At 44.9% G+C, this 25167-nt stretch overlaps 1 protein-coding gene across 2 annotated transcripts in view; it reads right to left on the bottom strand.

Moving 5' to 3' along the window:
* Window positions 1-25167, bottom strand: part of CALN1 (calneuron 1) — a 147749-nt gene that overhangs the window by 108166 nt on the left and 14416 nt on the right. Inside the window, exon 2 of one of the 2 annotated variants that reach the window (XM_085302017.1) lies at window positions 15711-15831. In XM_085302017.1, coding sequence (XP_085158143.1) covers window positions 15711-15831 — 121 coding nt within the window. Of the gene's footprint in view, window positions 1-15710; window positions 15836-25167 lie in introns of both variants that reach the window. The other variant, XM_085302018.1, reaches the window with a different exon arrangement.

The following is a 25167-nucleotide window of genomic DNA, read 5'->3' as shown; positions in this document are numbered from 1 at the left end:
CAGACTTAACTATAGGCCCATTACAAACRGAGATGCCACTCGCTTTGTGCTATCAACAATTGAAATTAAAATCTCTGTCAACTGACTATGCTCACGTACAAACAGGTACACATGCAGCTACACCCCAGAGAGTACCCCATCAYGAGATGTGATGTCGAGACTTTTTACACACAATTAAAGACACCAAAACTCAGCCTTTGAGGATGAAACTTTCTCTAGGAGTCACATTACTAAAAAGCTTTTCTTTAGAAAAAATAAATAGGCACTAAGGAGATCAGCCAGTTACCCGAYTTCTTAAACTACAGAGGGAGAAAGCCTAGCTCTTTCAATGGGAATTTTGCTGCTAACATCAATGGGATCAAAATTTCAGATTTGCAAAATAAGCACATTCCACTTTGAAGATAAGTCTCTTCACAAGGCGAAACCATTTCTTCTGTTGGCTAGGTAAGCAGGACATTTACCCTGTTGTCTCTTGAGAAACACCTTGTGGAAGGCTTCTCCCAYGTATGCAAGCAAACAAGAAAATTCAGGGATGGGTATAAACATTGTTCTGATGGAGAAATACACAGCAYCAAGGTTAAAAAGTGATTAGAAGTGCTTTTTAGTTGCTGAGACTTAATTCTGTGATTCTAAACCTTGAATTCCTTGGGTGCTATACAAAATGCACTGGGAAGAGTTTGAATGTACAAGAATTGCACGAATTACCTGCAAACAGAAACTTCAGGTTTCTGCTTCTGCAAATAAACATTACCAGAAGTATGGGGGGGGGAACCCTGCATGTCACGGAGTCAGCACTTTCACCCAGCAGAACTCCTTCCCTGCCATAGCAACATGCACGCAAGGTGTCCACAGACTCCAGCCAGAAGCCTTGACTGCCCACACTGTTACACAGAAGATGACAATAATCTTAACCAGCGGAAAGATTTCTCCAGTCACTTGCTCAAAAAGAAATCCTCTTAAAATGAAAGAAAGAAAGCAAGCAGATCAAATGATAAAATAACTTCTTAAGTGAGAGGTTGCTTGTTCAATCCAGTCTCCCTCTGCATTTTTACTGATGTGACCTTCTCCTCTTAAAGGGACAAATAACCCCTTAGCCTTATCAATGGGAGTTACAGAAACCAAAGCACGTCTCCTGCTTGCTATTACCACAACAAAAAGAGGGCAGGTAGAAGTTGCAAGATCTCAGTGCAGGACAGCAAGCAAGCCTAAGGCTAGCTAAAACTTCCCTCCAGAGTCCTATACTTAACTGGGCTCTTTATTTACTTCGCTTCTCTTTCCTTGGTCAGTATATTCCACTCCATACCGTGAAAAAGCAGAGCTAGGAAAAAGGAAATGGGCTCTATATTAAATACCAAGACTCAAGCCTGGAAGGCAACTGGAATGAACACCGCAGGAGTCACCAGCTATCCATCCTAATAAATAGCCCCAAAATAAGGGCGGGAGGCAGGGGGGGAGGAAATGTGCTTTCCTTTTGCATCTGAATTGAATCCAAACCTTGCATATTTTTACAGCTCAGAACCACCGGCTAGTTGAAATGCTCTCTGCGAAACACCCATTGCTCACCGGCTCACCAGCAGACCCCAGCTGCCTGACAGCAGCTCCCCAATGAAGCAATTAAGGACTTGAGAGGCAATCTGCTGAACGCCTGCAGCAGAGCCCTCTTGAACATCGTCCGAGCTTTGCGGGTGACATTTGCAGGCTGTAGGCGCGCAATGCACCTGGAGCGCACTCACATGCGCTGCAGGAGAGCAGCCAGCACTGAGGGGGAGCCCCGTGGGCCCCCGTAGGGTGGCACAGGGAGAGCCACGATGCCATCAGGTCTTGCAACCCTCCTCGGCTGGGTGGGGACAGGAGGTGTCCCTGTGAAGAGGACTCCCCTCCGGGCCCTAACCACCCTCCCCAGTCCGATCCGAGTGGCTGCGATCCCTTTCTCAGCCGCCCCTGTAGAGCCCAGGGCCACCATCCACAGTGTCTCCTCTTCCCACCACCCTCCCAATCCCACTTTAGCCTTCAGCAGGGGAATGGGAGCCCAAACCGGTCATGGGGCAGAACAGCCCAACTGGGGAGCTGGGTGTCATGGGTGCTGCAACAGCAACCAGGAAAGTACTACCCTCTCCCTGGTACACCCAGAGCTGCCTCTACCTTGCATATCGCTCGGGAAACAGCACTTTTTTTTGGTTTTTGTTTTTTTTACTGGGAGTTTTCAGAGCACTTTAATAGGTGTTGCTCAATGAGACTGCACCGACCCCACATGTGTACCCAGCACGCTGTAACTGCTGCTCTCCACGGAGATCACGGCAGGGGAAAGCAACGTCCTTGCCCAAATCTCCTTCCTCGCCCCACCACAGCACCTTGCCCATGCCTGCGCGGGGGAACGTTGAAACGTGACAGCACAGTAACACTCGTCTCCTAGAGCATTTTTCAGCAAAAATATGGACTCGGCCTCTCTGAAACACTTCATCAATTCACGGCAGTTGCACGAACTACTTGTTCCAAAGACCAGGCTYTTAGAGAAATAAAGCATTTCGTTTCGACTCTTAATGGCAGCACATGGCTTGGCAAACCAGAATTTACAAGTTTGCCACATCTCCAAAACTGAAATGATTTAAAGGCTTAAAGCCTGTATGAAACACTTGGTTTTGAAACAGATGAGATTTTTCCCAGATTTTGATGCATGGAAGAAAAAAAAAAAGGCAAAAATAGGAATATGCTGGTTTGGCTCAAACTGAGATGGATCAGATGGACCCCCTTACCTGTGTTGTTGGTTTCCCTTTTTTTTTTTTTTTTTTTTTTTTTTTTTTTTTTTTTTTTTTGTTTTTTTTACTGCTGGAAAATTGAAAATTCTCATATTTGCACAGCTGTATTTGGGAGGCAGTGCTGATCCTAGGGTTACCTCTACTGTTTTTATAAGGAGAAACAAGAGACATTCACACATCCTCTGAAAGCCAGAAAGGGGGCCAGGCWGTCCAAAAGCTCCCACACCAAGAGGCAAAGCTGGAGAGAACGTCGTTTCAGCCATGTCCTCCAACTCTCTCTCTCTCTTTTTTCCATTTTTTCTTCTGCAATACTGAAATAATATTTACAAAGCAGRGATGAGTAACATTTAAGCACCCGTGATGGACATTTCATCCATCAGATGCAGTGGCAAACGTAGTTTCACATTTCAAAGGCAAAAAAATGTCCCTGCAAAGCACGATTTACTCCTTATGTGCAAACATGAAGAATTGCTGAGGAAAAAAAAATGCTTCAAATCTTTTCTACTTTAGGGGAGCAATAGCAATTACAATTAATTAAACAGTCATGTTTCTTTTCCCTCCCCATCCAAACCTATTCACAAAACCCCCTAGCCCCGGATAGGATTCAGTTGATAGAAATTTAATGGTATTTGTGTTTCTTAGCAAATTAAATAGAAATTGCCCAAAAGAATAATCTTGAACTACAAAATACTGCCTCATACCACAGGTTGCTAATGGACTTGCGTTCAAATGGCTTCTTTAGAAAGAGGGACTTTTCTTAAATGATATTATAATGGTATGTATTCAAGAACATGAGAGAGATCAGTATCTTTTCACTACTCTGGTTGTTTTTGTTTCTTTGTTTTTAAACGGAATTCTTATCAAAATAAAGGAAATATTTTAACAATATGACTTTGCCTTGCTCTGCAATACTGAAAATTGAAAATACCAGACAGTAAGGTTTCTAAAACTTACTTTTATTGCTCGCACTTGTCCTACAGTTGTTCCTGCAAAGGGTTTGCAGTGCTGCCTGCAGTGTCTCTGCTCCAGGCAGGACACGATGTGGGGCTGAGTAAGCCACYATGTGTCAATACACCTTCAAAGCCTGGATAGATGTTTGATCCTATCTACTTTTCCCTCCCTGGAACGGTGTCAGGACTCTGCACGCCAGTCCTCACAGAAACAGCAGTCTGTGATCCTGAGTTACGAGACATTTTGAGTGTAGCTCAGTTTGTTTCACACTTCCATGGTTTCTGCTGCTGGTCCCAACAGCATCACTGCAGTCACTCTCTCTAGGTCCTCTCAGTTGGAGCCAGGGCACAACAGTCATTCAACAGTAGAAACAAATTGGAGCCCAAAGCGGAGAGCAAGCTCCTGGCTATCCACTCAGCCCATCCTCTAAAAACTAGTCCAGGGCAAAGACCATGGTGCCACTCCAGAACCCTGACCAATCCCTAGCTATAGCACTGAGAGCACAGGACCACGCATAGCAGCACCATCCAGTGATGCAGGAGGTGTAGGACCTTGAGCTGACCTTAGACTGCAAAAAACCCAGCATTGCTTTAATTTGTTTCATTCAGAGAGGGAATAGGCTAGGTCAGACTCATCCTGGCATCAGCTTTAGCAACTACAGTGATTTCAGCCCATGCCCCCTCCACTGCAGCAGCTGCTCTGGCGCTGAAGGCTCRCAAAACACTTTATGAACCGCCACCGTCTGACTAGCTCTGGTGAGCTTTACTGTACATCCTGCACTCCCAGAATCATCTCTGATAGCAGGTGTCAGAGCAGAGGAGCCAACAYGACGTGAGAGGGATGCCTGCCCAGGACATGAGACCACCCAGAAAAGGCTAGTGAACAGAGTATGGGAGCAGCTTGCATGCGTAAGGACAGGAGGGAAGAGGAGGGTTTCTGGGCACCAAACTGTCTTGCTATGCCCCTCCCCCCAAGTTGAATCTCTGAATGAATTTTACATTTCCAAGAGAGCAGCAGATCAGTCCACCAATGGACTCGCACTGAGAACAAGGGCTGCTCTAATGAAAATACAGCTCCTGTCCAGTAATCACAAGTTTTGTGTTGGAGTCCAACCTCCGCAACTATAGGCAACTCACTCTGCCCTGGCACAAGGTGCTCCTGGGTGCACTGGGCCAGACACATCACCGTATCTGGATGACCCATGCTAGCAAAGCTCTCCATGATCCTAGGCACCCAGCTCCTCCGAGGATCACTGTCACTCCAGGAGATTTGCACCCCTTTGTTTCCACAGACATGCAGAGGCTAAGTCTGACTTCAAAGAGTTTGTACTGATCCTCTTTGATGTTGCAAAAGCCAGTCAAACTAGAAAAAACAGTGGTTCCCAGCTGGGCTCCTTCTCCTTCCTCCTGTACCMATCTAGATGGCTGGTGGCTGGGAGYTGCAGGGTCCTACAAAAGCTGACAACTGCTGCACATAGCCCCAGCTGCCAGTGCTTTTTGCTGAGGGACTAGCTGACCCAACACCTCATGCAGCCACACATTCGCCGCCTGTCCTCTTGCCTTTTCCTTGCTGCAGCCTCTCACCCCCTCTCAGSCTCAAATCTCTGCCCTGCACTCAGTGCCCATCCTTTCCAGGATAGTCCTTCCCCATCCTCCAGGTCATCCCTGCTCCCAGCTCCTGATTGCGACCCAGCCTGGCTCCCRGCATCTCTCAGCTTCCGTGCTATCGGCCATGCTTTGTCTGCCCTGCYACCCCTTCTCATCTCCTGCCTTCCCCAGCTCTGGATTTCTGAGAAACTRTCTAGTGCAAATGCTGGTAGGGAGTAGCTTTGCACAGCCCATTCGAGGAGTGGAMAGGCAGTCCCAGCTCCCTTTTCACAGCATTTTTCACCTGTTTCTCATCTCAGATAGTGCCAAAATGGGCTATTTTGTCTGGCGACCTTAGCCACTAATGGCTCTCAGGACTCTTGGTTAGGTGAGGGAAACTGGGAAATGAGTATATCCAGCACCTGGCCTCWCTGTTTCAATGGCCTGGCGGTTGGAGGGAGATGGCCAGCAGCACCATGATGGCCACGGCCTTCTTGTTGTTTAAAACCTGGCACTGCTGTAGTCCACCTTTCTCATCTGGACTCCCACCTCCTGAAGTGACTTCTCACTCCGCCAAGCCAGGGCAGTGAGTCACTGTCCTCCCTCTAAGCAGGATAAAAGCATTTTCTCACAAGTGGGGGCAACGGCACGGAGACTATAAACACCATCACCACAACGCGCTCACGTAGCCTCAAGAAAAGCAGCTGCTGACATTGCCTTCTGCCCAGTAACTCAGCAGGTTTGAGATGCTTTCCGATACCACAGAGCAGATGCCCTGAGAGCCAAACTGAAGCCGTGAACACTAACCTTGGCATTGTGTTACTTTTGACTGTATATAAATAAATAAATTGGTATGTGTTCAAGTCACCACGTGCAACAGAACYAGACGCAACACTCTCCGGATCACTAAGTATTTCTCTCTGCCATTTTTGCATAGCGCTGTGTCTACAGAGAGTATCTGCCGGCATCATTCATGTCCTGGGTCCCCAGTGGGCTCTGGCATGCTCAGCTGAGAGACAGGCATAGCACCATGGTGCTAGGTGTCAAAACAAAGCCGTTGCTCATGTGAAGCTAAGTGCCAAGGATGATGTTTAATCCAGAGGTCTTACAGCACCCCAAACAATGGTGGCCCTATTGCTATCTGCCATTCATAAAGAGCGTTACTTTGAGGTAAACTGAGGCACAAGAAGATCAGTGACTGCCAAAACGTCCCCATGAAGAACTAGAAATAGATKCCTGGAATCCAGCTTCTGACTAAGAACCTATAACTGCTAAATCAGGTTATTTAGAAAAGAAATCTATTCTTGAATGTTCCTTTATAGGAAGCACTTAAATGCAGTGGAGAACAGAGGTTTTGTTGTAAATGTGTTTGGTTTGGTGAGGCAGCTGCCCTGATGGAGGTAGGGAAGTTGATTCAGGACCACTTGTGGTTTGCTACAACTTGATTAAATCTAATGTGCTGAAAGACAGTGAACTAACACAACTGGGCTAAAATATTGATCTCTGCAACTCAGAGGGGCACCTGACAGTCCACAAGCTAGTGATCAGGAAAAGGGCACGTGCACAGCGTGCAGAGTGTCACATCAACCTTCCCATCTTTAAGTATTTGAAATTATATTAGGAGAAATACCTAAAGCTCGATAGTGATAGGACAGGATACCTAGTGGTGTTCTGGAATGGGTCTGAGCTCGTGAGAGCCTCAGATCTCATGTTTTAGGTAGCTTCATCCTGCTCCCGCACTTGGTGAGTGCAAAGCCCAGCGTGCAGGTCCTTTCAATCAGGTCTCGGGCTCACTGGCACACGGAGCCATTCATCTCCTGATTTGCTCTAATGGCATCTTGTCTGGACCCTCTCAAATCCACACTTCAGGCCCCTTGAGCTACAGCACTGGTAAGAAGGACACAAGAAATGAAATAAATAGCAAGTCATTTGCTCTGCACTGAGCACCATGGATGGGATGGCTAGTGCAGGTTAAACCCAGGCCAGAGGCTGGGTTTGTGCTTCTGCCTGTACTGTTAAACAGGAAGAAACAGCATATAAGAGTAATTTTCAGTCAGGGTCCGGCCACTTTGACCCTCTGGACCTTCTGCTGCTTCCTCAGAGGTGAGGTTGCTGGTGTGCCACCAGCTTGCAGTTTGGGAGGACACCTGGACATGCCACAGTGTGCCTCCTCGCACACACTGTACCCTGGATACAGTGATGTCCATGTGGAGTCAGACTGCYGAGACATGTCCTGCCCAATTGGAAAAAGAAGAAATATGTCTTCCATTTCTGGGATGGGAAGCCATTCCCAGATGGCTTCAGACAGAAATTGCTGTTCCCGTAGCATTGCCAGTCCTGTTAAGCCTCAGAAGCCACAGAGCTGGATCAGAAACCAGTTTCTCCCTTTGCCAGGGAAAGATGCCCTGACCAGGCTGACTGCAGCACAAATGAGTTCACTCGGTGCTCAGACAGCTAGAGGGTGCCAGAAGGGGTGCACTGCAATGTGGCCACCTGCTCCATTGTGTAGATTGTGTATGCACACCAAAGGTCCTCCCGTATCCTCAGTTCCATATGCCTTCAGCTAGGAAGCAGGGGAGAAAGTAGCATCAAGCCACCTTTGCTTCCCAGTCTCAAGATGTGTGCCAGGTCCTTATGGGCTCGTCATGCTGTGATCCTACCCACACCACTGTCTTCCCATACAGCAGCTAAAAGCCACTGCCGAGAGAGTATTTTTCCACAGTAATAAAGTGACAGCTAAGAATGTGACCCCCTGAGTTCACAGAGCAACACTCAGAATAAGAGCAGCATCCCAAAGCCAGAGGTTTAAGACAAGGGATCAAGGGTCCTGGAAAATTAATGAGTTGGCCTAGAAGCTTGCATAAAAAATTAAAAATCCACGTTAAAAATTTGTATAAATGTGTCATAGGAAGATTTAAATGCCTTTTAAAGCAGGTTTAGTCCTTCATCTGAATTTGCTCTGCACCCGTGGCCTGGGGCAATGCAAGCGGTGCGTTATCACGGTGCTCCAAAGAGAGCCTGGCCTGAAAATGAACTGAGATCATCTGAAGCACTTGCGAGGAGCGTCTGCCCAGAATGATTCATGGCAGGCTGGGGAGCGCTCGTCTCGGTGACACTTGTGCATGCCAAGACCCCCATCAGCAGTGCTGCTTRGGGCTGTGATGAGAAGTGAAACAAGGAGATGAAACCACAAACTGCAACTCTCCACCCAAAACTGCCTTAATACGGAGTGTTAATATGTCCTAAGATTAAGTTTGAGGAGGCACCATCTCCACGGCCTACAACAAGCCAGAATCCCCCCAATATCCATCCACAGATATCTGAATACCCAGTACTAATAACTCGCTTGCTCACCAGCCAGTTCCTATAACTATGTCAGCGTAGCTGGAGTTCAAACAATCTCTTTAATTGTTGTCCAGATGGTGTCCCTGTAATTCTAATTTGCTGGCAGCCAAGCTCATTTTATGTATACTCTTTTTGTAAGGATGCTTCCCTCAAAAAGGATGCTGATGCCTGTTCCTGCACTTTGGGGTGCAGTGAGTTTGGGTGAAGCATCCCCCCTTGGCAACAAGGCTCCCAGCAGCATGGACAAAGAGGGTGTGGGACAAGGAGAACAGTCCCCTGTCACCACATAGCCTCTGCAACCCCTTCCCAAAGGTGCACCCAAAAGAGGTTTGTCCTACCATGTAAACAACCAGTCAAACTAGCTAAGGACTGGCTCCTCACATACGGCCCAGGCTGTAAAGYATCAGAGGCTAAAAGTACTTTTTTTTCTGGAGTACTCCATCTCTCAGCTTTCTACTACCCTCCTGTTGAGGATCTCCATGGCCCAAGGAAACTCAGTGCTGCCCTTTAAGCCYAACATGCCCCCAGGCAATGCAGTGGCTAAACCCTACACAGCAGAAGCCCTCATCTCCGGTCAAACCTGGAGGGGTCAGAGCTCTCTGTACACAGCCGCTTTGGGTGTCTGGGCACCCAAAGCTAGAGAAGCTTTCCTGGAGGCCCAGTGCAAGAGGTCTGCAATGCTGGGACTGAACTGCAGGTATTGGCTGGACAGATAGGCATCTGTCCCTCTGTGGTAGGCAGGACCACACTGCCACTCCAGTGCAAACAGGGAGGAAACTTTCTGCTCCAGCCACAATGCTGAAATCTGCAGATGGCTTGCTAGCTCCTATAGAACAGGGCAGATCACAGGGATTTATGAGTATAAATCATTCCCTTTGTGCAATTTGAACGCATGCTCCTTGGACTTCCTCAGTGGTAAGTCAGCATGCTGACTAGGACAGGTAGCCACAATCTCTCCATCAGGAACTCCGCTCCTCCACTGGGCACTCACTGGCTGGAGCAAATATGCATCTTCCAGTAAAATAATATTATGCAGAATATTAATACTGCACCAGTTTTTATGAGTTTTAAATGGAAGCTGTTTCATACCTGAAATCAGTGAGKCCTGAGGAAACCCACACTGTAATTAAAATATATAATTGGAAAATCAGCTAGAAGAGCTCAGCAGAAGTCAGAGGTACCTTCAGTTCTGTCCATGGAAGAATCCGCATTGTGATGCTGCGATTTTATATTCAGAGGCATGAAACACTACTAAAGCCCAATAATTCCACTTCCAGCCCTGATCACTCACAACAGTGACACTGYGGATAAACCTCTCCTTTACAAGAAATCTTCAAAAGAGGAAATGAGATTTTTACAATTTCATCCACTTAATTAACAGGCTGCTCCCAGAGCTTGTGCTGAAACATCTTTGGAGAAACTGCTGCTGCAATGCCCTGGCCACAAGCACCTTTCTGCACATCCCAGCTGGGCCGTATGCCGTATCCCGTATGCAGATTCTCCCTTGCTATGTCTTGCTGTTTCAGGAGAAGGCCTTGCAACTCTAGCCTCACCAGCAGGATTCTCTGTTTCCTTTTTATTTCTCTCTCTCCACTTTCCCAAATGTTTTCCTTTTTCTTTTATTTTTTTTCTTTTCCTTCCCCTCCTCCTTGGACAAAATGCCTAGTGAGGCAGACTCCGCCAAAGGCAGCCTTATTGCTGCTACATGAGTCAGTCAAGTGACTAATACGTCTCCCCTTTGGGCTTCTCTTCTTGAGCACACTACTTCTTCAAAATGCCGTTTGATCTCACCTAGAACACCAAAGATCATCAGTCTTATCCATCAATGCAGAGCAGCTAGTTTGCTGCTGAGGCTAGAGGGAACCTGACTGCCCCTTCACCTTCTGCACTCATCAGCAAGATTAAAATCTCCACYGGCAAACAGGTGTCCTTGGGAAGGATCGACACCTGGCGAAAGACACGGGGTGTCCTGTGGCAGTCCCTACTCCCCAGCAAGCAAAAAGCTCTTTGTCGAGTCCTTCTGATAACGAGTGACTTGGGATCCAAATCAGCCACAATCCTCATGCCTCATGGGGACTTCTGCTAAATAACAGACCCCAAATGGGATTTCAAGGTCACAGGGCTCTGCAGCATCAGGGCCCCTTGATTTCTGGGACTTACAGCATCCAAAACACATCACATTTGACAGCACATACTGCACAAAAGGGTAAATACACCCAGTTTTGGCCTTTTTTCAGAGTCAGGGCTAGAATGGAAATGTGTGCCTCTGGGATGTGCAACACTTTTGCCTATTTCTCCCACCTTGTACAGACCATGGGTCCTATCAGCTCCCCAGACCAAGTACCTTGCCGTATCCCTGGGACTCTGACTCTCTCGAAACAGCCACAGCCCCAACACATCCTCAACCGCRTTTCATTGTCTGGATTATTGGCATGCGGGAGCCAACTGCTAATTCAAAATCCATATGGACATCATTTAACCGTGCCCTTTAATTATTTCAAGAGCTGTTTTCCAATACAGTCTAAAGCCGTTTACCATTGACTTCCATGCAGGRGCCGAGGAAAACAGTGACCCAGGGAAGACACCTGCTGCAGGTAGCAGAAGGAAGTTGCTGGAGAGAAGCAGAAACTGGGCAAAGCACATCCCGTAGTGCAGTATATAAACTACAATGACAGGAAAGTCTTCCAGCAAAGGAAGTCCCCAGACACTTSCTTTGAAGACAACTGCACTCAAAGCTCCTGCAGCCAGAAGCTGTGGCCCCATTTCACACAGTTGCCCTGCTGACATCTCCAGCTCAGGCAGCCAAAAGTATGCACYGGGAGTTTCTCTCTGTTGTCATCCTTAACGATGCCATCAGACCAGCCAGACTAATAGCTACAACTAGGAAAAAATCTCTCAGCCCAGCCAAAGCCCTCTAGGTACCACAGGCCCTGTATGGGCCAGGGGCTACATGGTCTCAGTCACTAGAAGCCAACAATTATCCCACTACTACACAGCAATGTTTGCCCTGCGCAGGCAGGACACTGCTGATTTCAAAGGAACCTGGGTCATATAAGGATTTATCGTGATGTGTTTCTGGACAAATAACTGCTGCTGTGGTTCACGTTTGGGTTTTCTCTGCAAGGCACTCTGACTATCATGCATTTCACAGATGCTTTCTGCAAAGCCTAGTTATAATGCATGTGCCTCCCTTCAGGTGATTTGTCAGATTCCTACTATGGAAATGTTTTTACCTCCTGACAATACCCTTTAGATAGACTCTATGGAGGTGGATGACTCAAGTTTGACATGATGATTTCCATCCACCATTTTTTATTAAAAATATTCCTAGCAGTCTGTAATGTGAAGACAGAAGCTGGCTTTAAAACGTGGAAATGATAGAGTATGTACAAACAGTGCCATGATTCTGTATCAAACAACGATAGCCAGAAAATCTATATGTAAAGCAGTTCATCCCAGACTCAATGTATACTTTCATGCCTAGAAATTGCAGAGCATATGGCAATAATATTCATCTGAGGCCTCATCGTACTTCACAGCCTCTGAGAGGCAGGTTATGGATGGCCTGTCACTTTCAACTCTGTCATTTACTTTGTGTTACAAAGTTAAATATCGCCTAATATAGCTTTCTGCAAGTTAATTCCCTTTGTGACGGTGACAGTTTCTAAAAACCTTCACACTACTACAGAACCACAAATAGCAAATAACACTGCTAGGAATAGGCAAGCGATCAACAGAGTGACCTGCTATCTCTTCAGCCTCTTTCCTCGCTACCAGCGTAGTATTTAAAGCAGAATGGAAAAAAACAGACCAGAGTTAAAGTCGACAGATGGCTGCTGCAAGTCTGAAAAGTTTTCATAGGAGAAAAATAACTAGTTGGAAAAGAAGCGTAGTGGCACCCTAGATGTGCCGCTCCRGACTGTGCATGTTCATCCAAAAACCCAGCATCTTTCCCCCTTACGTTACTTGAAGYCGTAAATCTTTCTTTTTCATTTCCTGATCTCCATATTTCCCTGCATACATCGCCTGTGGGCTCCAAACAAACATTTTTAGTCAGTATTCATTGCAGCGGCGGTTTGCAACACGTTCTATTCCACCCAGGCTGCACATCGCGTTCACGCTGCAGGATCTGAGAGCCTACACTTGTAAAAAGCCTTTACAGAGCGAATGGTGTTGAGATACACAATGCTAGACGTGAAAAACCTGCTGGAAAAATCTGACAGATCAGGCACTTGCTGGAGCTTTAAATGTACTAGAGCATCACAGAAAATTCCCACCAACTTCCACAGAAAGAGCTTCAAACCCTTAGCAATTTAATATGTAAGTCTGGGATTTGTCAATACTCTGAAACTCTCTCGGGACCAAAATCTCACTGAAAAAGATACTAAGTGGAATTTGGCATCTCCTTCCCATCTATATGATTAAATGCAAATATGTTGTTGGCATAGTTATCACAGCTTAATATACCCATGAAGCTCCCATATACTGATATTAACATCTCAGGGAAGAACAATTTGTTACACACCCTGAGCTAATTCACATTTGAGGCARGAAGGGTATTTCTGAATTGGGTTTGGACAGTGAACACCGGTAATTTGTTAGCCACATACCTAGTCACTTCTTCAATACTATTAACAAAGCACAGTAAGATAGCGACTGCTGACTTAATATTATATGAAATTTCCAGTGGCTAGACTGTGCTTTGGTAGTGAGCACATAGAAATTCATCTTCAGTTTCTTACGCTGCTCTGGCTCATAGGGAAATGAATCAATCCACTATCATTTTGGTGTTTGCAGGWGGGAAGAAATGGCCTGAGGTTGAGATCTTCTCTGCCAGGCTAAAAACTGGGGCATGTCTTCATGGCAAAAATATAAAGCTCTTGAAAAAATGTGTTTGTAAAGCAAAAGGCTATCAAAAAGCATAAAGTCTAACCAGAAGCCTATGTCTAACAGCCAGAAAATAAATAGATGATTAGCTAAAGAGCTCTAACTATTCTGTTGAAGAACAAGGGGGATATTCTTTGTGAAGAGTGATGAAGGAAATCTGCTGCTCTCCAGTTCAATAGCACAGTTATAATAGGGCATAGACCATATTAAACGGATGCAGCGTTCATRTTAGCAGCGACTCAGCCGCTGCCTTCTTAAAAGTCTGCTCCTATACACCCATTCATCTCATTTGCTGTTAATTAAYGGAGGTGATTCAGAGCTGCTCAGGTTCCGGTCTCCTCTTTAGGGAAGGCAGCTTTGCACCGCGGTCTGTGCTTCACTGCCGCCAGCACCCGTTGCTCCCATGGACGGAGCCACTAGCTCCCAGTGGGCGATGCCGAGAGGGGCCCAGATCGCAGAGCCAGCGGCAGCACTGGGATGGCCCAYGGCCCCTATCCCTCCCTGCGGGCTTCGTGGGAGGGTCGGCACTGCATTAAACCAGCTTGTGGTCAGGCACATGTCCCAGCCTTCCTTCCCACATCCAGCCGCTGACCCCTCTCCATTCAAGTATCAGGGGAACAAACCAAGCAAAAGTTTCACAGCAGAAAACAGTGGGGTCACAGCCCTGCTGCCACCCTGACCCAGGTCTATCAGCCCTTGACAGTCTTCTGCCAGTCTCAAAGGCAGTTGCAGCAGATGGGCTCGAATTATGGTAGGTATAGCAGAGAAAGCCTTCCTGTCTGCATCTGAAATAAGGTGCAAGAATTCACTGTACATCCTCCTACCTGTGCTCAGCCAAACCCTGTCATCCTGAATAGGGAGAGTATCTAAACTTAACCTTGCAATGTAATTTTTCATCTTAAGAATGCATAGAAGCTGAGTCAGTTCACATATGCTCACCAGCTCGAACTTTTGAGCAAAGCTCTGGTAACCCAGAAAAACTACACAGAATATCGCTTCAAAATCCTTGTGTTCCTGAGATCTTAGCTAAAAGCAATTTTGCATGTTGCATATCTCACCTGTGGTGTGTACAGACCATTCTCGTTGGAAAGAAGAGAAGCAACAAATGCTCAAGGAAAATCCTGCTCCTACTTCTTATAAGTTAATATAAAACTTGCAAAACCACATCCCAAGGTTCAGAGTTGAAAAGGCTTGAAAACTGAGGTCTCTTTTGCCAAACAGCAGGTGAAACAGGGGAAGGAGGGCAGAAATGTTGGCCTTTTTCTCTTCTGTTTTGCCAAAATGTTTCCAACCCATCCTGGAAGGACTGTTTCTACCTAGTGCCATTTTCTCATTCATTTWCTCATTAGGTTCTCTGTCAAGACTGCCAATTATGATCATGTTTTACAAAATGTCCACTGGGGAAGCAAACCAAGAGCTTAAACTTGTTCCATGGCATTCAAAGATCACTATCGTCAACAACATTAACTTTCGCTTAGAAATAACCATGATGAGCTACCAATTGCCTAGAATAGAGACCTCCCCACAGAAATTCAGGCTGGGAGTCCACCTGGTTTACTAGCCTGTTTTCAGGGCAGAAGGGATTAGTAACAACCAGCTTCTAGAGAGGAAATCACAGGAGATCCTACAGGCAGGAGATGTGCATAACCTAGCCTTTGCCAATTTGAGGCCAGCCTGCACTTCAAATCACTGACCTGGAAAAGGGAATCCAGAGGCTCCTTCCAGCTTCCTAAGCCACAAGCCACCTCCACATATCTTGTTACAGAGAAAAACTTCATTTTTCAAAGGCCACAAAGCATATAAACAGATTTGCCTAGGGAAATAGATTCAGCTCTGCAGGTTACAGGGAGAAGCAGTAAGACATCTTTATTGAAAATACAACTTCTTTTCTTGCAACTTTTGCCTGTAAAAAGCAGCTGCCCTCTTTCAAAAGTTGCCTTATTTCCAGACAGAAGGACAAAATCTGAGGATAAAATCAATCTCCAGGTCTGAATACAACTTTGGTCTGGGGCCTTCGCTTTGTTCCTGATCTGCTGAGACATCTCGCTTCCAACACACCTTTTACTCCTCGCTTCACAGGGAAGCTATCTTTCAGGCCACCCCATGACAACGCTATTGRTGAGATGAATACGAGCCTTTCCCTGTTACCACCCCCCCTTTGGAAAACTCCGATGACATTGCTCACCATCCAGTTCCTCCACTGAGATATTCGCTAGCTGTTCGCTGTCACTGCCAGCAGAGAGCGATCGGTTCAGGTAGTTGCCTTTGTACAACAAGCCAGCTGTTACATGGTGGAATGGCATCTTCTCCCTGGGCACAAGAGAAAAGGGAAGAGAAAGGCTTATTATTTATCTTTGMTTTCTTTCAACAGCACAACAGCTTGCCTTAAAAGAGTGGCCGGACAAAAGCCTTCTGCATCCTAGAGCAGGGAATGTGCTGAAGCCAAGTGCGTGACTGATAGACCAGTTTTTAGTTAGTGTCTGAAACAGGAGCTAAAAAAAAAAAAAAAAAAAAAAAAAAAAAAAAAGCAGTGGCTTCTTTACACAGGACAAGGCTTAGCAGAGACAGGAAAAGGTGTCCCAGGAAAATATTCTCTAGCACTCATATTGCAACTTTCAGCTTAGAGATTTGCTATTAGATAATAATTACATAGTTCACAGGAGTCTACATTTACATGCAATTAAAAAGTCATAGGCACCAGAAATAAGATTGTCAAAGCTGTGCAAGGGTTTGGACACTCAGCTCTCAGGCCCCACTCCTGAGCATCTTAGATAGTTCAAATGCCCCTGCCTGGAGCTGAAGTGCTCAAGGAGATGCACATCACGAGTGCTTCAGATTCTAGTGGCCCTTGCTGAAAGAAGACAATTCATATCCAAGCATGGGCCAACAAAGAACATTTTCATCTCATAACTGTGACAGCTAAGGAAAAATACTGCTCAATGGGAGACTGTAGCAGAAAAGTGTTTGCAAACTTAGCAGGTATAAACACCGCAGTCTAGTGAAGGGCAGCCATCTGCACAGACAAAAGTGGAAATTACTGTCAGCATCACTTACACATTGATTTAGGATACACAAGAAAGAAGCAAGTTTGCCAAAGTCAATTGAAATATTAAGAGGAAGATTTGTCATATCCTTGGCTGGTTTCAATCAGTGCAGCCCCATCATAAGCCTATTGCATTTTATACTGTAAATTCTCAATAGATATAAATCAACAGAGTCAACAGAGCTACGCAGACATCAGCTGAGGATCTGGCCCAGAGTTTCCACAGAAACTGGAAAGTGGCCAGGACACACTGGGCAGTACAGTTTGGAACAGATCATTAATATAAATTTATATGGCAAATTTGGCAGATCTAATTTATATCAGTGGGGGATATAGCACCTTTAGAAACAAACTCCAAGGACATTCTCACTACAGCCATGCTGGGATATCAGCTTGCTTTGCCATAAAGAGGTAAGTGCCACCTACTGAGTCATCCTCCAGCCAACACTCAGCAACAATGACAAGGATGATCTGGCTTTTACATAGCCATATGTTCTTACCACAGTCAATAAAACAAGTGCATATACATGTATTAATTCTGAAACAAATGACTTTTTGCCTCATTGAGTTAGAAAAACTTTAACAGACTTGCACAAAGAGCAAAGAAACCTCGAGACACAGAAAGAGAAGAAGAAAAGCCATGAGATTTCTCTTGCATTACTTAGCAAGTACCTAGAATTTCTCTTGCAGTAATTATGTAAATAAATCCTAATCTTAATTTTAAGTATTTTTATTTGGGAGCCAGTTTCTTCAGCAGCACATTAGAAACCGTAAACAAGGTTTTATTTTTCATTAAGCATATCTGTAATTTCCCAGCACTTACCAATTAATGTATTTCATTCTGATATACTGCTCTGCACTACCAAGAATGGAATTTTACCTACCCATAGAAAGGCACATAGCAGATGTCAACTTTGGTGCTACTCTAGATCCTAATAAGCTGGAATGGACTCTTCCAGCAGTTTGCACCATCCTCATTAGCTTCCCATCCCACAACAAAGTATTCAGACAGAAACTGAGCCATGTTTTTTTGTACATAATCACATGTGCAAGCTAAAAGCCATTACACTCATCTTCAAAATCCTATCAGACTAGAAAGAGGTTTAAAACACTCTCCTACAAACTCTCGCATGAGTTTGCCCTGCAGACCCAGTGTGCTGGGGAGCACACAGGCTGGGGGAGGGAGCAGGACACAGAGGCAGTGCTGGTACCAGCCCCACAGGGCTAAGGGCATGCAGCCCCTTGCAGAGGGGTGCTGATTTCATCTGGCTTCTGCGCACAGTTGTAGTAACAGCAAGTCATGCATTTCTRCATGCAAAGGTATATTAAAGTCTTCCTGAAATCCTCTCTCTGAGCTTTTGCTTCTATGACCACTTCAAACCCCTGACAATGCACCTCCCCTGAGGCTTGAAGAGCTTGAAATCAGCTGCCACCTGGGACTCAGTAATGCATTTTAATACTGGGGGGGGGGGGAATCCCAGACTAYACCAGAGCAAGAAATCTTGGATTTAATTCCRCTGCCTGGATATGTCCTTTAAAAAAATATTCTGGTATTTCTCAGTGGAAACCCTGTAGAGCCTCAGGAATTTAGGATCTCTCAGCTTGCTTATAGTTTTAACAAGAGATGCTAGGAACCAAATCAGCATCAGCTCCCAAGCCACATGTCCACACCAAGATGCACAGGCACTCTTCAGAAGCATTTAGCATCTCAACAGCCCAAGTCTCCTGCAGGAGTCTGTGCTATCAAAATGGAGCCAGCACTGGTGGGAGAAAATGGCAAAACTGGCAATGTTTGTGGGAAAGCTAATAGAGAAAAGCACCAGATTTTGAAACACAAAGAGCTTAACGGAAACGTGTCAGTGCCTGTTGCTGGTCTGGGAACCAGAAGTACGTCCTAGCGCACCCAGTTTAGTCCACACTTGTTATGCCATACCCAAGGACTTAACCAAAACATCCATGCTAGAAATAGAGTAACCTTCACTTGGCTATGGCTGCTCCTTCCAATGCCAACTGAGACCCTCGGTAAACTCAGACCATGGGGGAAATGATTGCTCCAGAATGGCCCACTTTCCCCACTGCCTGTGGAGAGGGGAGCCAARAGGACCAGGTGCTGCTTTAGAAGTCCCCAAGCCGACCAGGGTTGAAGTCAGGCTGCTGCTTATAGACTGGAGACTGATTTTCACTCTTCTTGCACAGCCTGAGGGCCGGGGGCAGGTGTTGATGGGGAGCTTCCCCGTGACAGGCAGCATTCCCGTGCCAGAGACTCCCGGGAATGTGGGGGGCTGATGGCTTCCCCCCACTTCAAGGCTCTGAGTTCATGGCAAGGAGCACCCACCTCCCTCTGGGCAAGAACAGGGAAGATGCTGCAGCTTTTGCCCCATTAGAAAGAGCAATACAACAAGCCCCGGAGCTAAGCAGCAAGATTCGCTCTCCATCTCCGAGCAGTCAAAACAGACACATTTTTCACTGAGCAAGTTGCAGACTGAGGGAGGTTTTCAAAGGAACAGTGGGATTTTGAAGTAACAAAATCTCCTTGAATAATATGAAAACATTGACATTTAATCAGAAAACCTCAAACAACCCGTAAACGTGCCTATGGAAATGTTACCATGGTACCTTGCCAAGGTTTCAGTCGCTGCRCCAAGCTCACCAGCAGGTTACAGCCCCCATAACGCCCTGCAACAGCACTGCCAGCCTCTTTCTTTCTTTTTTTTTTTCCATTTGAGTACAACTATATTTATGAAATTATAACATGTTCGTAAGTGATTTGCCATCAAAAAAAGGCAGTTATTTGATGCTCACATGCCTAGGCTCTCTATAGCCTGCCTTCTTCTGCAACTCTTGGGATGTGGTGGCTTTTTTTAGAAAGATTTTCAGACATGATTGAAAATCTGCTGAACTGTTAAACTGGAAGGTTCGATTTAAGTATCAATGAGTAGGATGGCATCAGGATCAATTTGTATTGATCCTGGAACTCCCTCAGTAGTTACTAATTTGGAAAATATTTCTTGCTAACCTCTCTACATGCAGCACAAAACGATGCCCAAGAGCTGTTCCTTGTTTCATAGCCTCAGGCGCATAACATCATTTGTGCTGCCTGGGTGTTATGCCTGGCCTTTATCACACATCTGCTTTCTCTATTAGCTGTAATCTCCATGTGGATCCCAGTTGCTGCTCAGCAGTTGCACTGAGCCTACCACCCTAACAGGGCCCTACACTGCACACCAACTGTCCAYGGCCCCTCGGTACTCACAAGGACCWGGCGAAAAGGATGCTAGTGGAGAGAGATAGAAGCGGGTAAAACAAGATCTCCTATAAATGTGGATGAAATTGAGCACAGGGTTCAGGCAGGGAAAATGCACATGCACAAAAGCAGAAAAGCACACATATACTGTACAAGAGCATAAGCTTCATTTTCTTAGCAAACTGGGCTAAAAAAACATTAAAAACAATATAGAAAATCCACAAAGTGACCTTTGATGGGAAAAACATAACTGTAGCTTCAAAGTCCTCCAGCTCTGATTTAAAACCCTTTAAAAACAATCATCAAATGAAGCAACAGTACTAAAGATGCTTCTACCTGGACTGAGCAACATGAGGGTATCTAAGGCCTATCTATGAACCACAGGACGTTGCACTTGAATGTAAGACGGATTGTCTTCACTGTGAGAGTGACGGAGCACTGGAACAGGTTGCCCAGAAAGGTTGTGGAGTCTCCTTCTCTGGAGATATTCAAAGCCCACCTGGGTGCAACCCTGTCTAACATGCTCTAGGTGACCCTGCTTGAGCAGTGGGTTGGACTAGATGATGTCAAGAGGTCCCTTCCAACCTTACCCATCCTGTGATTCTGTGAAAGCAAATAAGAGCTTAAACTTATGAGCAGTTCCCCTACTTTCCCCAGAGCTGAAAGATTGCCATTATTTTCTTGGGTATGCTGTGCACTAACTTGTACTTTCTAGCTGGATCCAAAGGGAAGAACAGAAAAAGCAAAGTCTTCTGTATCAACTGGGAAATTTTTGGACCATTTGATCCTCTGTGCTCTGGGTGAGACACATCAGTCAGGGCAGACAACCATCCAGAATCTTCGCTGCTATTCTGGTACATTTTCTTTTCATTGCTGCCCATGAAAGAGTCACTTTCCTCTCTCCCAAGGAGATAATAACAACTAAGGGTCRTTGTAAGCCCATGCTTTCTGGTACAGAAGTGATTGAGCTGGACTAAATCCACGTGTCTCTATGTGTAGCCAATACATTTAAGGGAAGGCAAGTCAAGMGTTTTGCAGACACGTGGTTTTGGCAAAATCTTTCTGCTAAGAAGAGCACTAAGTGACTTTGTCCCTTATCACCTGTGCTGCTAACAATAGGTTTAAAGATTTTTTTTCATTTTGTGCAAAGACTTGGCACTTCAAATTCAATATGAGACCAAGCTACCAAAGGGAAGTTAGAAAGRCCCAAAGAGGCTCATTTTGGCATTGGGAAGAGAAGTACATTGAGAGCTCTGTAATGAGGTGTGAGGATCTAAGCTCCTGCAAGAAAATGCAGAAGTCTCCTTTAATCAGTCTCAACTCAGGTGCATAAAGAGACACAGGAAGGACAGTGCACTCAGGCAGATGGCTTTTTCTGTAGCTACAAAATCAATATAAATGGGTCTTGGAAAGGCACCTCGGGATCAAGAAAACTAAAGTCTGGTACATAAGAAGCCTTCAAAGGAAAGCCCTAAAATAGACCCTCCCAATGAGAAAAATCTATGAGGAAGATTGTGGTTTTTTGCTATTGWTATCGATAAAGACAAATCCCCCGAAAGACATGGAGAGGTACATTTGGGTTTTATATAAACAGGTCTATTGCAGGGGGAGTAAGACAGGAGCTTCAGCTGCTCCTGATCCTCCACTGTATCCTGCACAGAACGATAAACACWCCTGATCATTTCTGGAAGTCAAATTTCCTCAGACTGTAATGCAAAGTCATTGGGCTGTGCAAATGAGCCCTAACACTTCCTCTGAAAGGACTTCTCTTCTACTTAGGAAAACAGGGTACTCCTGCTTTCTAGGAGCAGGGTTCCTTTCCAGGAGCGAGACCCGGCATGTACACACCTTGCTAAGCGATACTGCCAAAAACCAAATTCATTACACATTCACTTCATACCTTTTATATGGAGCTATTTACTGCAAACAAGAGACCTTTGTCACGGTGCACACACACGAGATTCATTTTGCATGTAGCGGCACAGATGAAGACATAAACTAGCCCCTCGCTGACCGGTTTAGGCCTTGGCCCTCTGTATCCACACGTGTGCTCCTGCGTTCACTGACACAGTGCATGGTATTCATTCTGTACATGACCATTTATTGGTATAAACCTCAGGAAGTATTCCCCTGTTTGAGGTAACAACCCCCAAAAATGRAAACCATCCCTTTGGTTATAGATATTGGGCTGGGATGTTAGCAATAATGTTCCAAGTGATGAGCAATGGGTGAAAGGACTTTACTAGCACCAGACCATTTTCAGCATTTACAGATATAACTGAAAAAACTTATGTCTCTGAAATGTAGAAAACAAGATCCAAGTGACAAGCTTAATGCGCCACATGGCAATAGTGCCACAGAGGCACTTCACAAGCTAGGAACTTCCAGGTTTGATGACTACAAAGTGATAGGAGGCTTCAAACAGTTTTGTGCTGTTTTTTCTCCTCCTTACCTTCTCTAGAAAACTTGGCAATTAAAAACAAAAGGAAGGTCATTTTAGCAAGAAATCACCTTGCTACACAACTGAAACTTCAAGGCCATCTTTGAATTCTGCACAGCAGGAAGGAAGATATGTGGATACCAGGTCAAGTATAATACATTCACATTCCTTTCTGAACACTGAACATGTGAGGACACAGTACGATACTTTTTAAAAATAACAAATAACAGCTATCACTTAAGTAAGGCCTACACCAATCCTCAACTTAAACTTCCAGGAGAAGAGGATTGCAACAACTTGATAGCTCCGTGTCTCCAGGGCAAGCACATCACTAGACAAGGATATATAGACCTCTTCCCCTTCCCAATTAGACATGCACCCAGCTTAAATCTATGTAAATAAAGAACCGTGATAATCAACTCTCCAGCATCTTATCCATTCACACAAGACCTGTTAGTCCCCAGGCTCTTTTGCAGCCAAGAAGCTCTAGTGTTTTTGCTTCCTTCTCCTGCTTTCTTCCACTGAGCCACTTTCTGCTGCCCCCGACCTCTGGTTGTAGGGGTAGAACTGAGCCAGGTTAGTCAAAAATTTCCATTGTCATATGAACCACAGCTGTCTGAAAATGCTGAGCTGACATTAGAAGGCAAAACCAAACCCAATAACACAACAGCAATCTCTGAACCTTGCTCTCTTCCCTCCTCTAAAAGTTCATCTGAAAACTGGAAAAGAAGTCAGTTTGGAAACAGAGCTTTTATCTCTCGTGGGGATGTAGTTTGCATGCACCAACTGCTCGTTCTCTTCTACAGTTTCAGCTCCTTTACAAGTTTACAAGACCTATAGTGTGCACCAACCAGGGACTGCCAGAAAAAAAGACTGTTTCAGGACATGAAAGGAGTTTATGACAGAAAAAATGAAGGCTACTAAAAAGCCATAGAATCTAAAGGCAAAGGGCTTCTATGGTGGGAAGCTGAGGCTATAAAAATGCAAATTGGAAATTAAGCAGGAGTTTTTAATGGTGAAGGTGATTAACCGTAGGAACAAACTACCAGAAMGGGTGATATATTGCTGTCTGTGAGACAAGACCAGATGCCTTGCTGGAGGATATGCTTTAGCCAAGCACAAGTTATTGAGCTCAGAATTGGAGTTAACTGGATGAAATCTAATGGCTTGTGATATATTGTTTTCCAGATTAGATGATCTGACACTCCTCTTGGGCCTAAAAATCAGGAGTCTGTGAAGACATCCCAAGGGACTGAGTAGCATATTGCCTAGATGAGAACACATGTAGCTGAACAGAGCCAATATGCTGTATTTTCCGCTTACCTGCAAGCTCTCTCCATGCAAGCTTAGCTCTATTTAGTTTTTTCCTCCCAAAATTATCTAGCTAATACTGTCAATAGTAGCGAAGATCACCCTGACTCTACATCAAGCAATTGCTGTACTTTCTCCTGCCGGCATGCAGTGGTCATCTTCAAGGCCTCTCCTCTAGGCAATCAGCTTCCCCATTGCTGCTCTACCATGTGGGATACGAGCAAAGTCAACACCGAGCACGTTCAGCCGAGCAAATCGGGGCACGCTGCAGGKCAATGGTGCAATAGAGCACTTGTACTATCACCTCATTTGTTCAAACCATTACAGCAAACACAATAACAATCCTTCCTGCTTAAATATAAAAATATCAGATTTTTCTCTTTCTGGAATACTTAGCTCATTTTTCTAGAGTGGGAGAACACTGACACAACAAGATAATACAGAACTAATTGATGACATAGGATAATAAGATCCTTGCCAGCAGTAAGAGGAATATAGCACAGAGCTTTTAGATGAAGAGARTATGAAAACTGTAAGGAAATGTCACTTATGCATCTTTCATCCCCTGCAATGCACTTCTACATGTTCCTCTGGTCTGTTCAACATTTTTTCTTTTGTTAACAACTGCTGGGTGTTTGCTTATCGAGAGTGTCTTGAGGACAGTTTTCTGAGCAGGCTTCTGTTCATTTACTCATGTCCAGTTGCCTTCATTTCAAATATATAAATCAGACATGAAGACATTATTAGAAGCAATTGCTGGCACCCCCAGCACACTGAGCCAGCATCCTATTTAAGAAAACAATATACAATGGATTATTCATAACAGACTGAATGCGTCACAGATGAGTAATTATAAACATGAAATATATCAATAATGACAATTTTTACAGCAGATTTAACAAAGTAACACACTGCAAATAGCCTGTTGGTTGGTTATGTATTATTAATGAAATGCCAAAACATTTAGGCTTTATAATAGGACAATTAATTACTCCCAATAAATGTGACTCGTGTCAGACCTCTTCTTTAAAGGAGGCTTTTGGACATCTGGTGAGGGTTCGTTTTTAAAAGCAATAGCTGCTAATTCCTACAGAAAGTTCCCTAGAAGCTGTGAGGACTGGAGCCATCAACATATAAATGAGAAAGAAAGCAGCYGAAGTGGTGAGGATAACCATAACATTGGAATAATTTTAGTATAACTTGAGATGGATCATAGTATAAGATTCAAACCAAGACAGGCACAAAGCATTTCCCCATTCCAAATATTCAGGACTATTAGCTTCCTTGGTAAAGCATCTTTTGTACAGATACAAGGGTCTGATTTTAAAACAGGAATGAGACAGAAATGCCTCATAATCCCAGTTTGGTTGCTGAGATAGGATCAGCTAACCCAAATGAATACCCACCCTCAACAAGAAGGCTCCAGAATTACCAGCCTGGTTGTTATTATTATTATTTAGGGGACTGCAACAGGATTAGATGACAAATGTTTCAGACACTGTTGCAGTGGTGGTATCACATTATGCAGAAAACTGGAAGCTTTAGTTGTATTTGCAAGTACAGGACTTCTAGCACTACTGAATAAGGCTACAAAGGCACCCACC

Source organism: Rhea americana, unplaced genomic scaffold (genome assembly GCF_003343005.1).
Source record: "Rhea americana isolate MKP2758 unplaced genomic scaffold, rheAme1 scaffold_182, whole genome shotgun sequence".
Classification (NCBI taxonomy): domain Eukaryota; kingdom Metazoa; phylum Chordata; class Aves; order Rheiformes; family Rheidae; genus Rhea; species Rhea americana.
The sequence above is the reverse complement of the archived record's forward strand: the minus strand, read 5'-3'. Positions and strand labels throughout refer to the sequence as shown.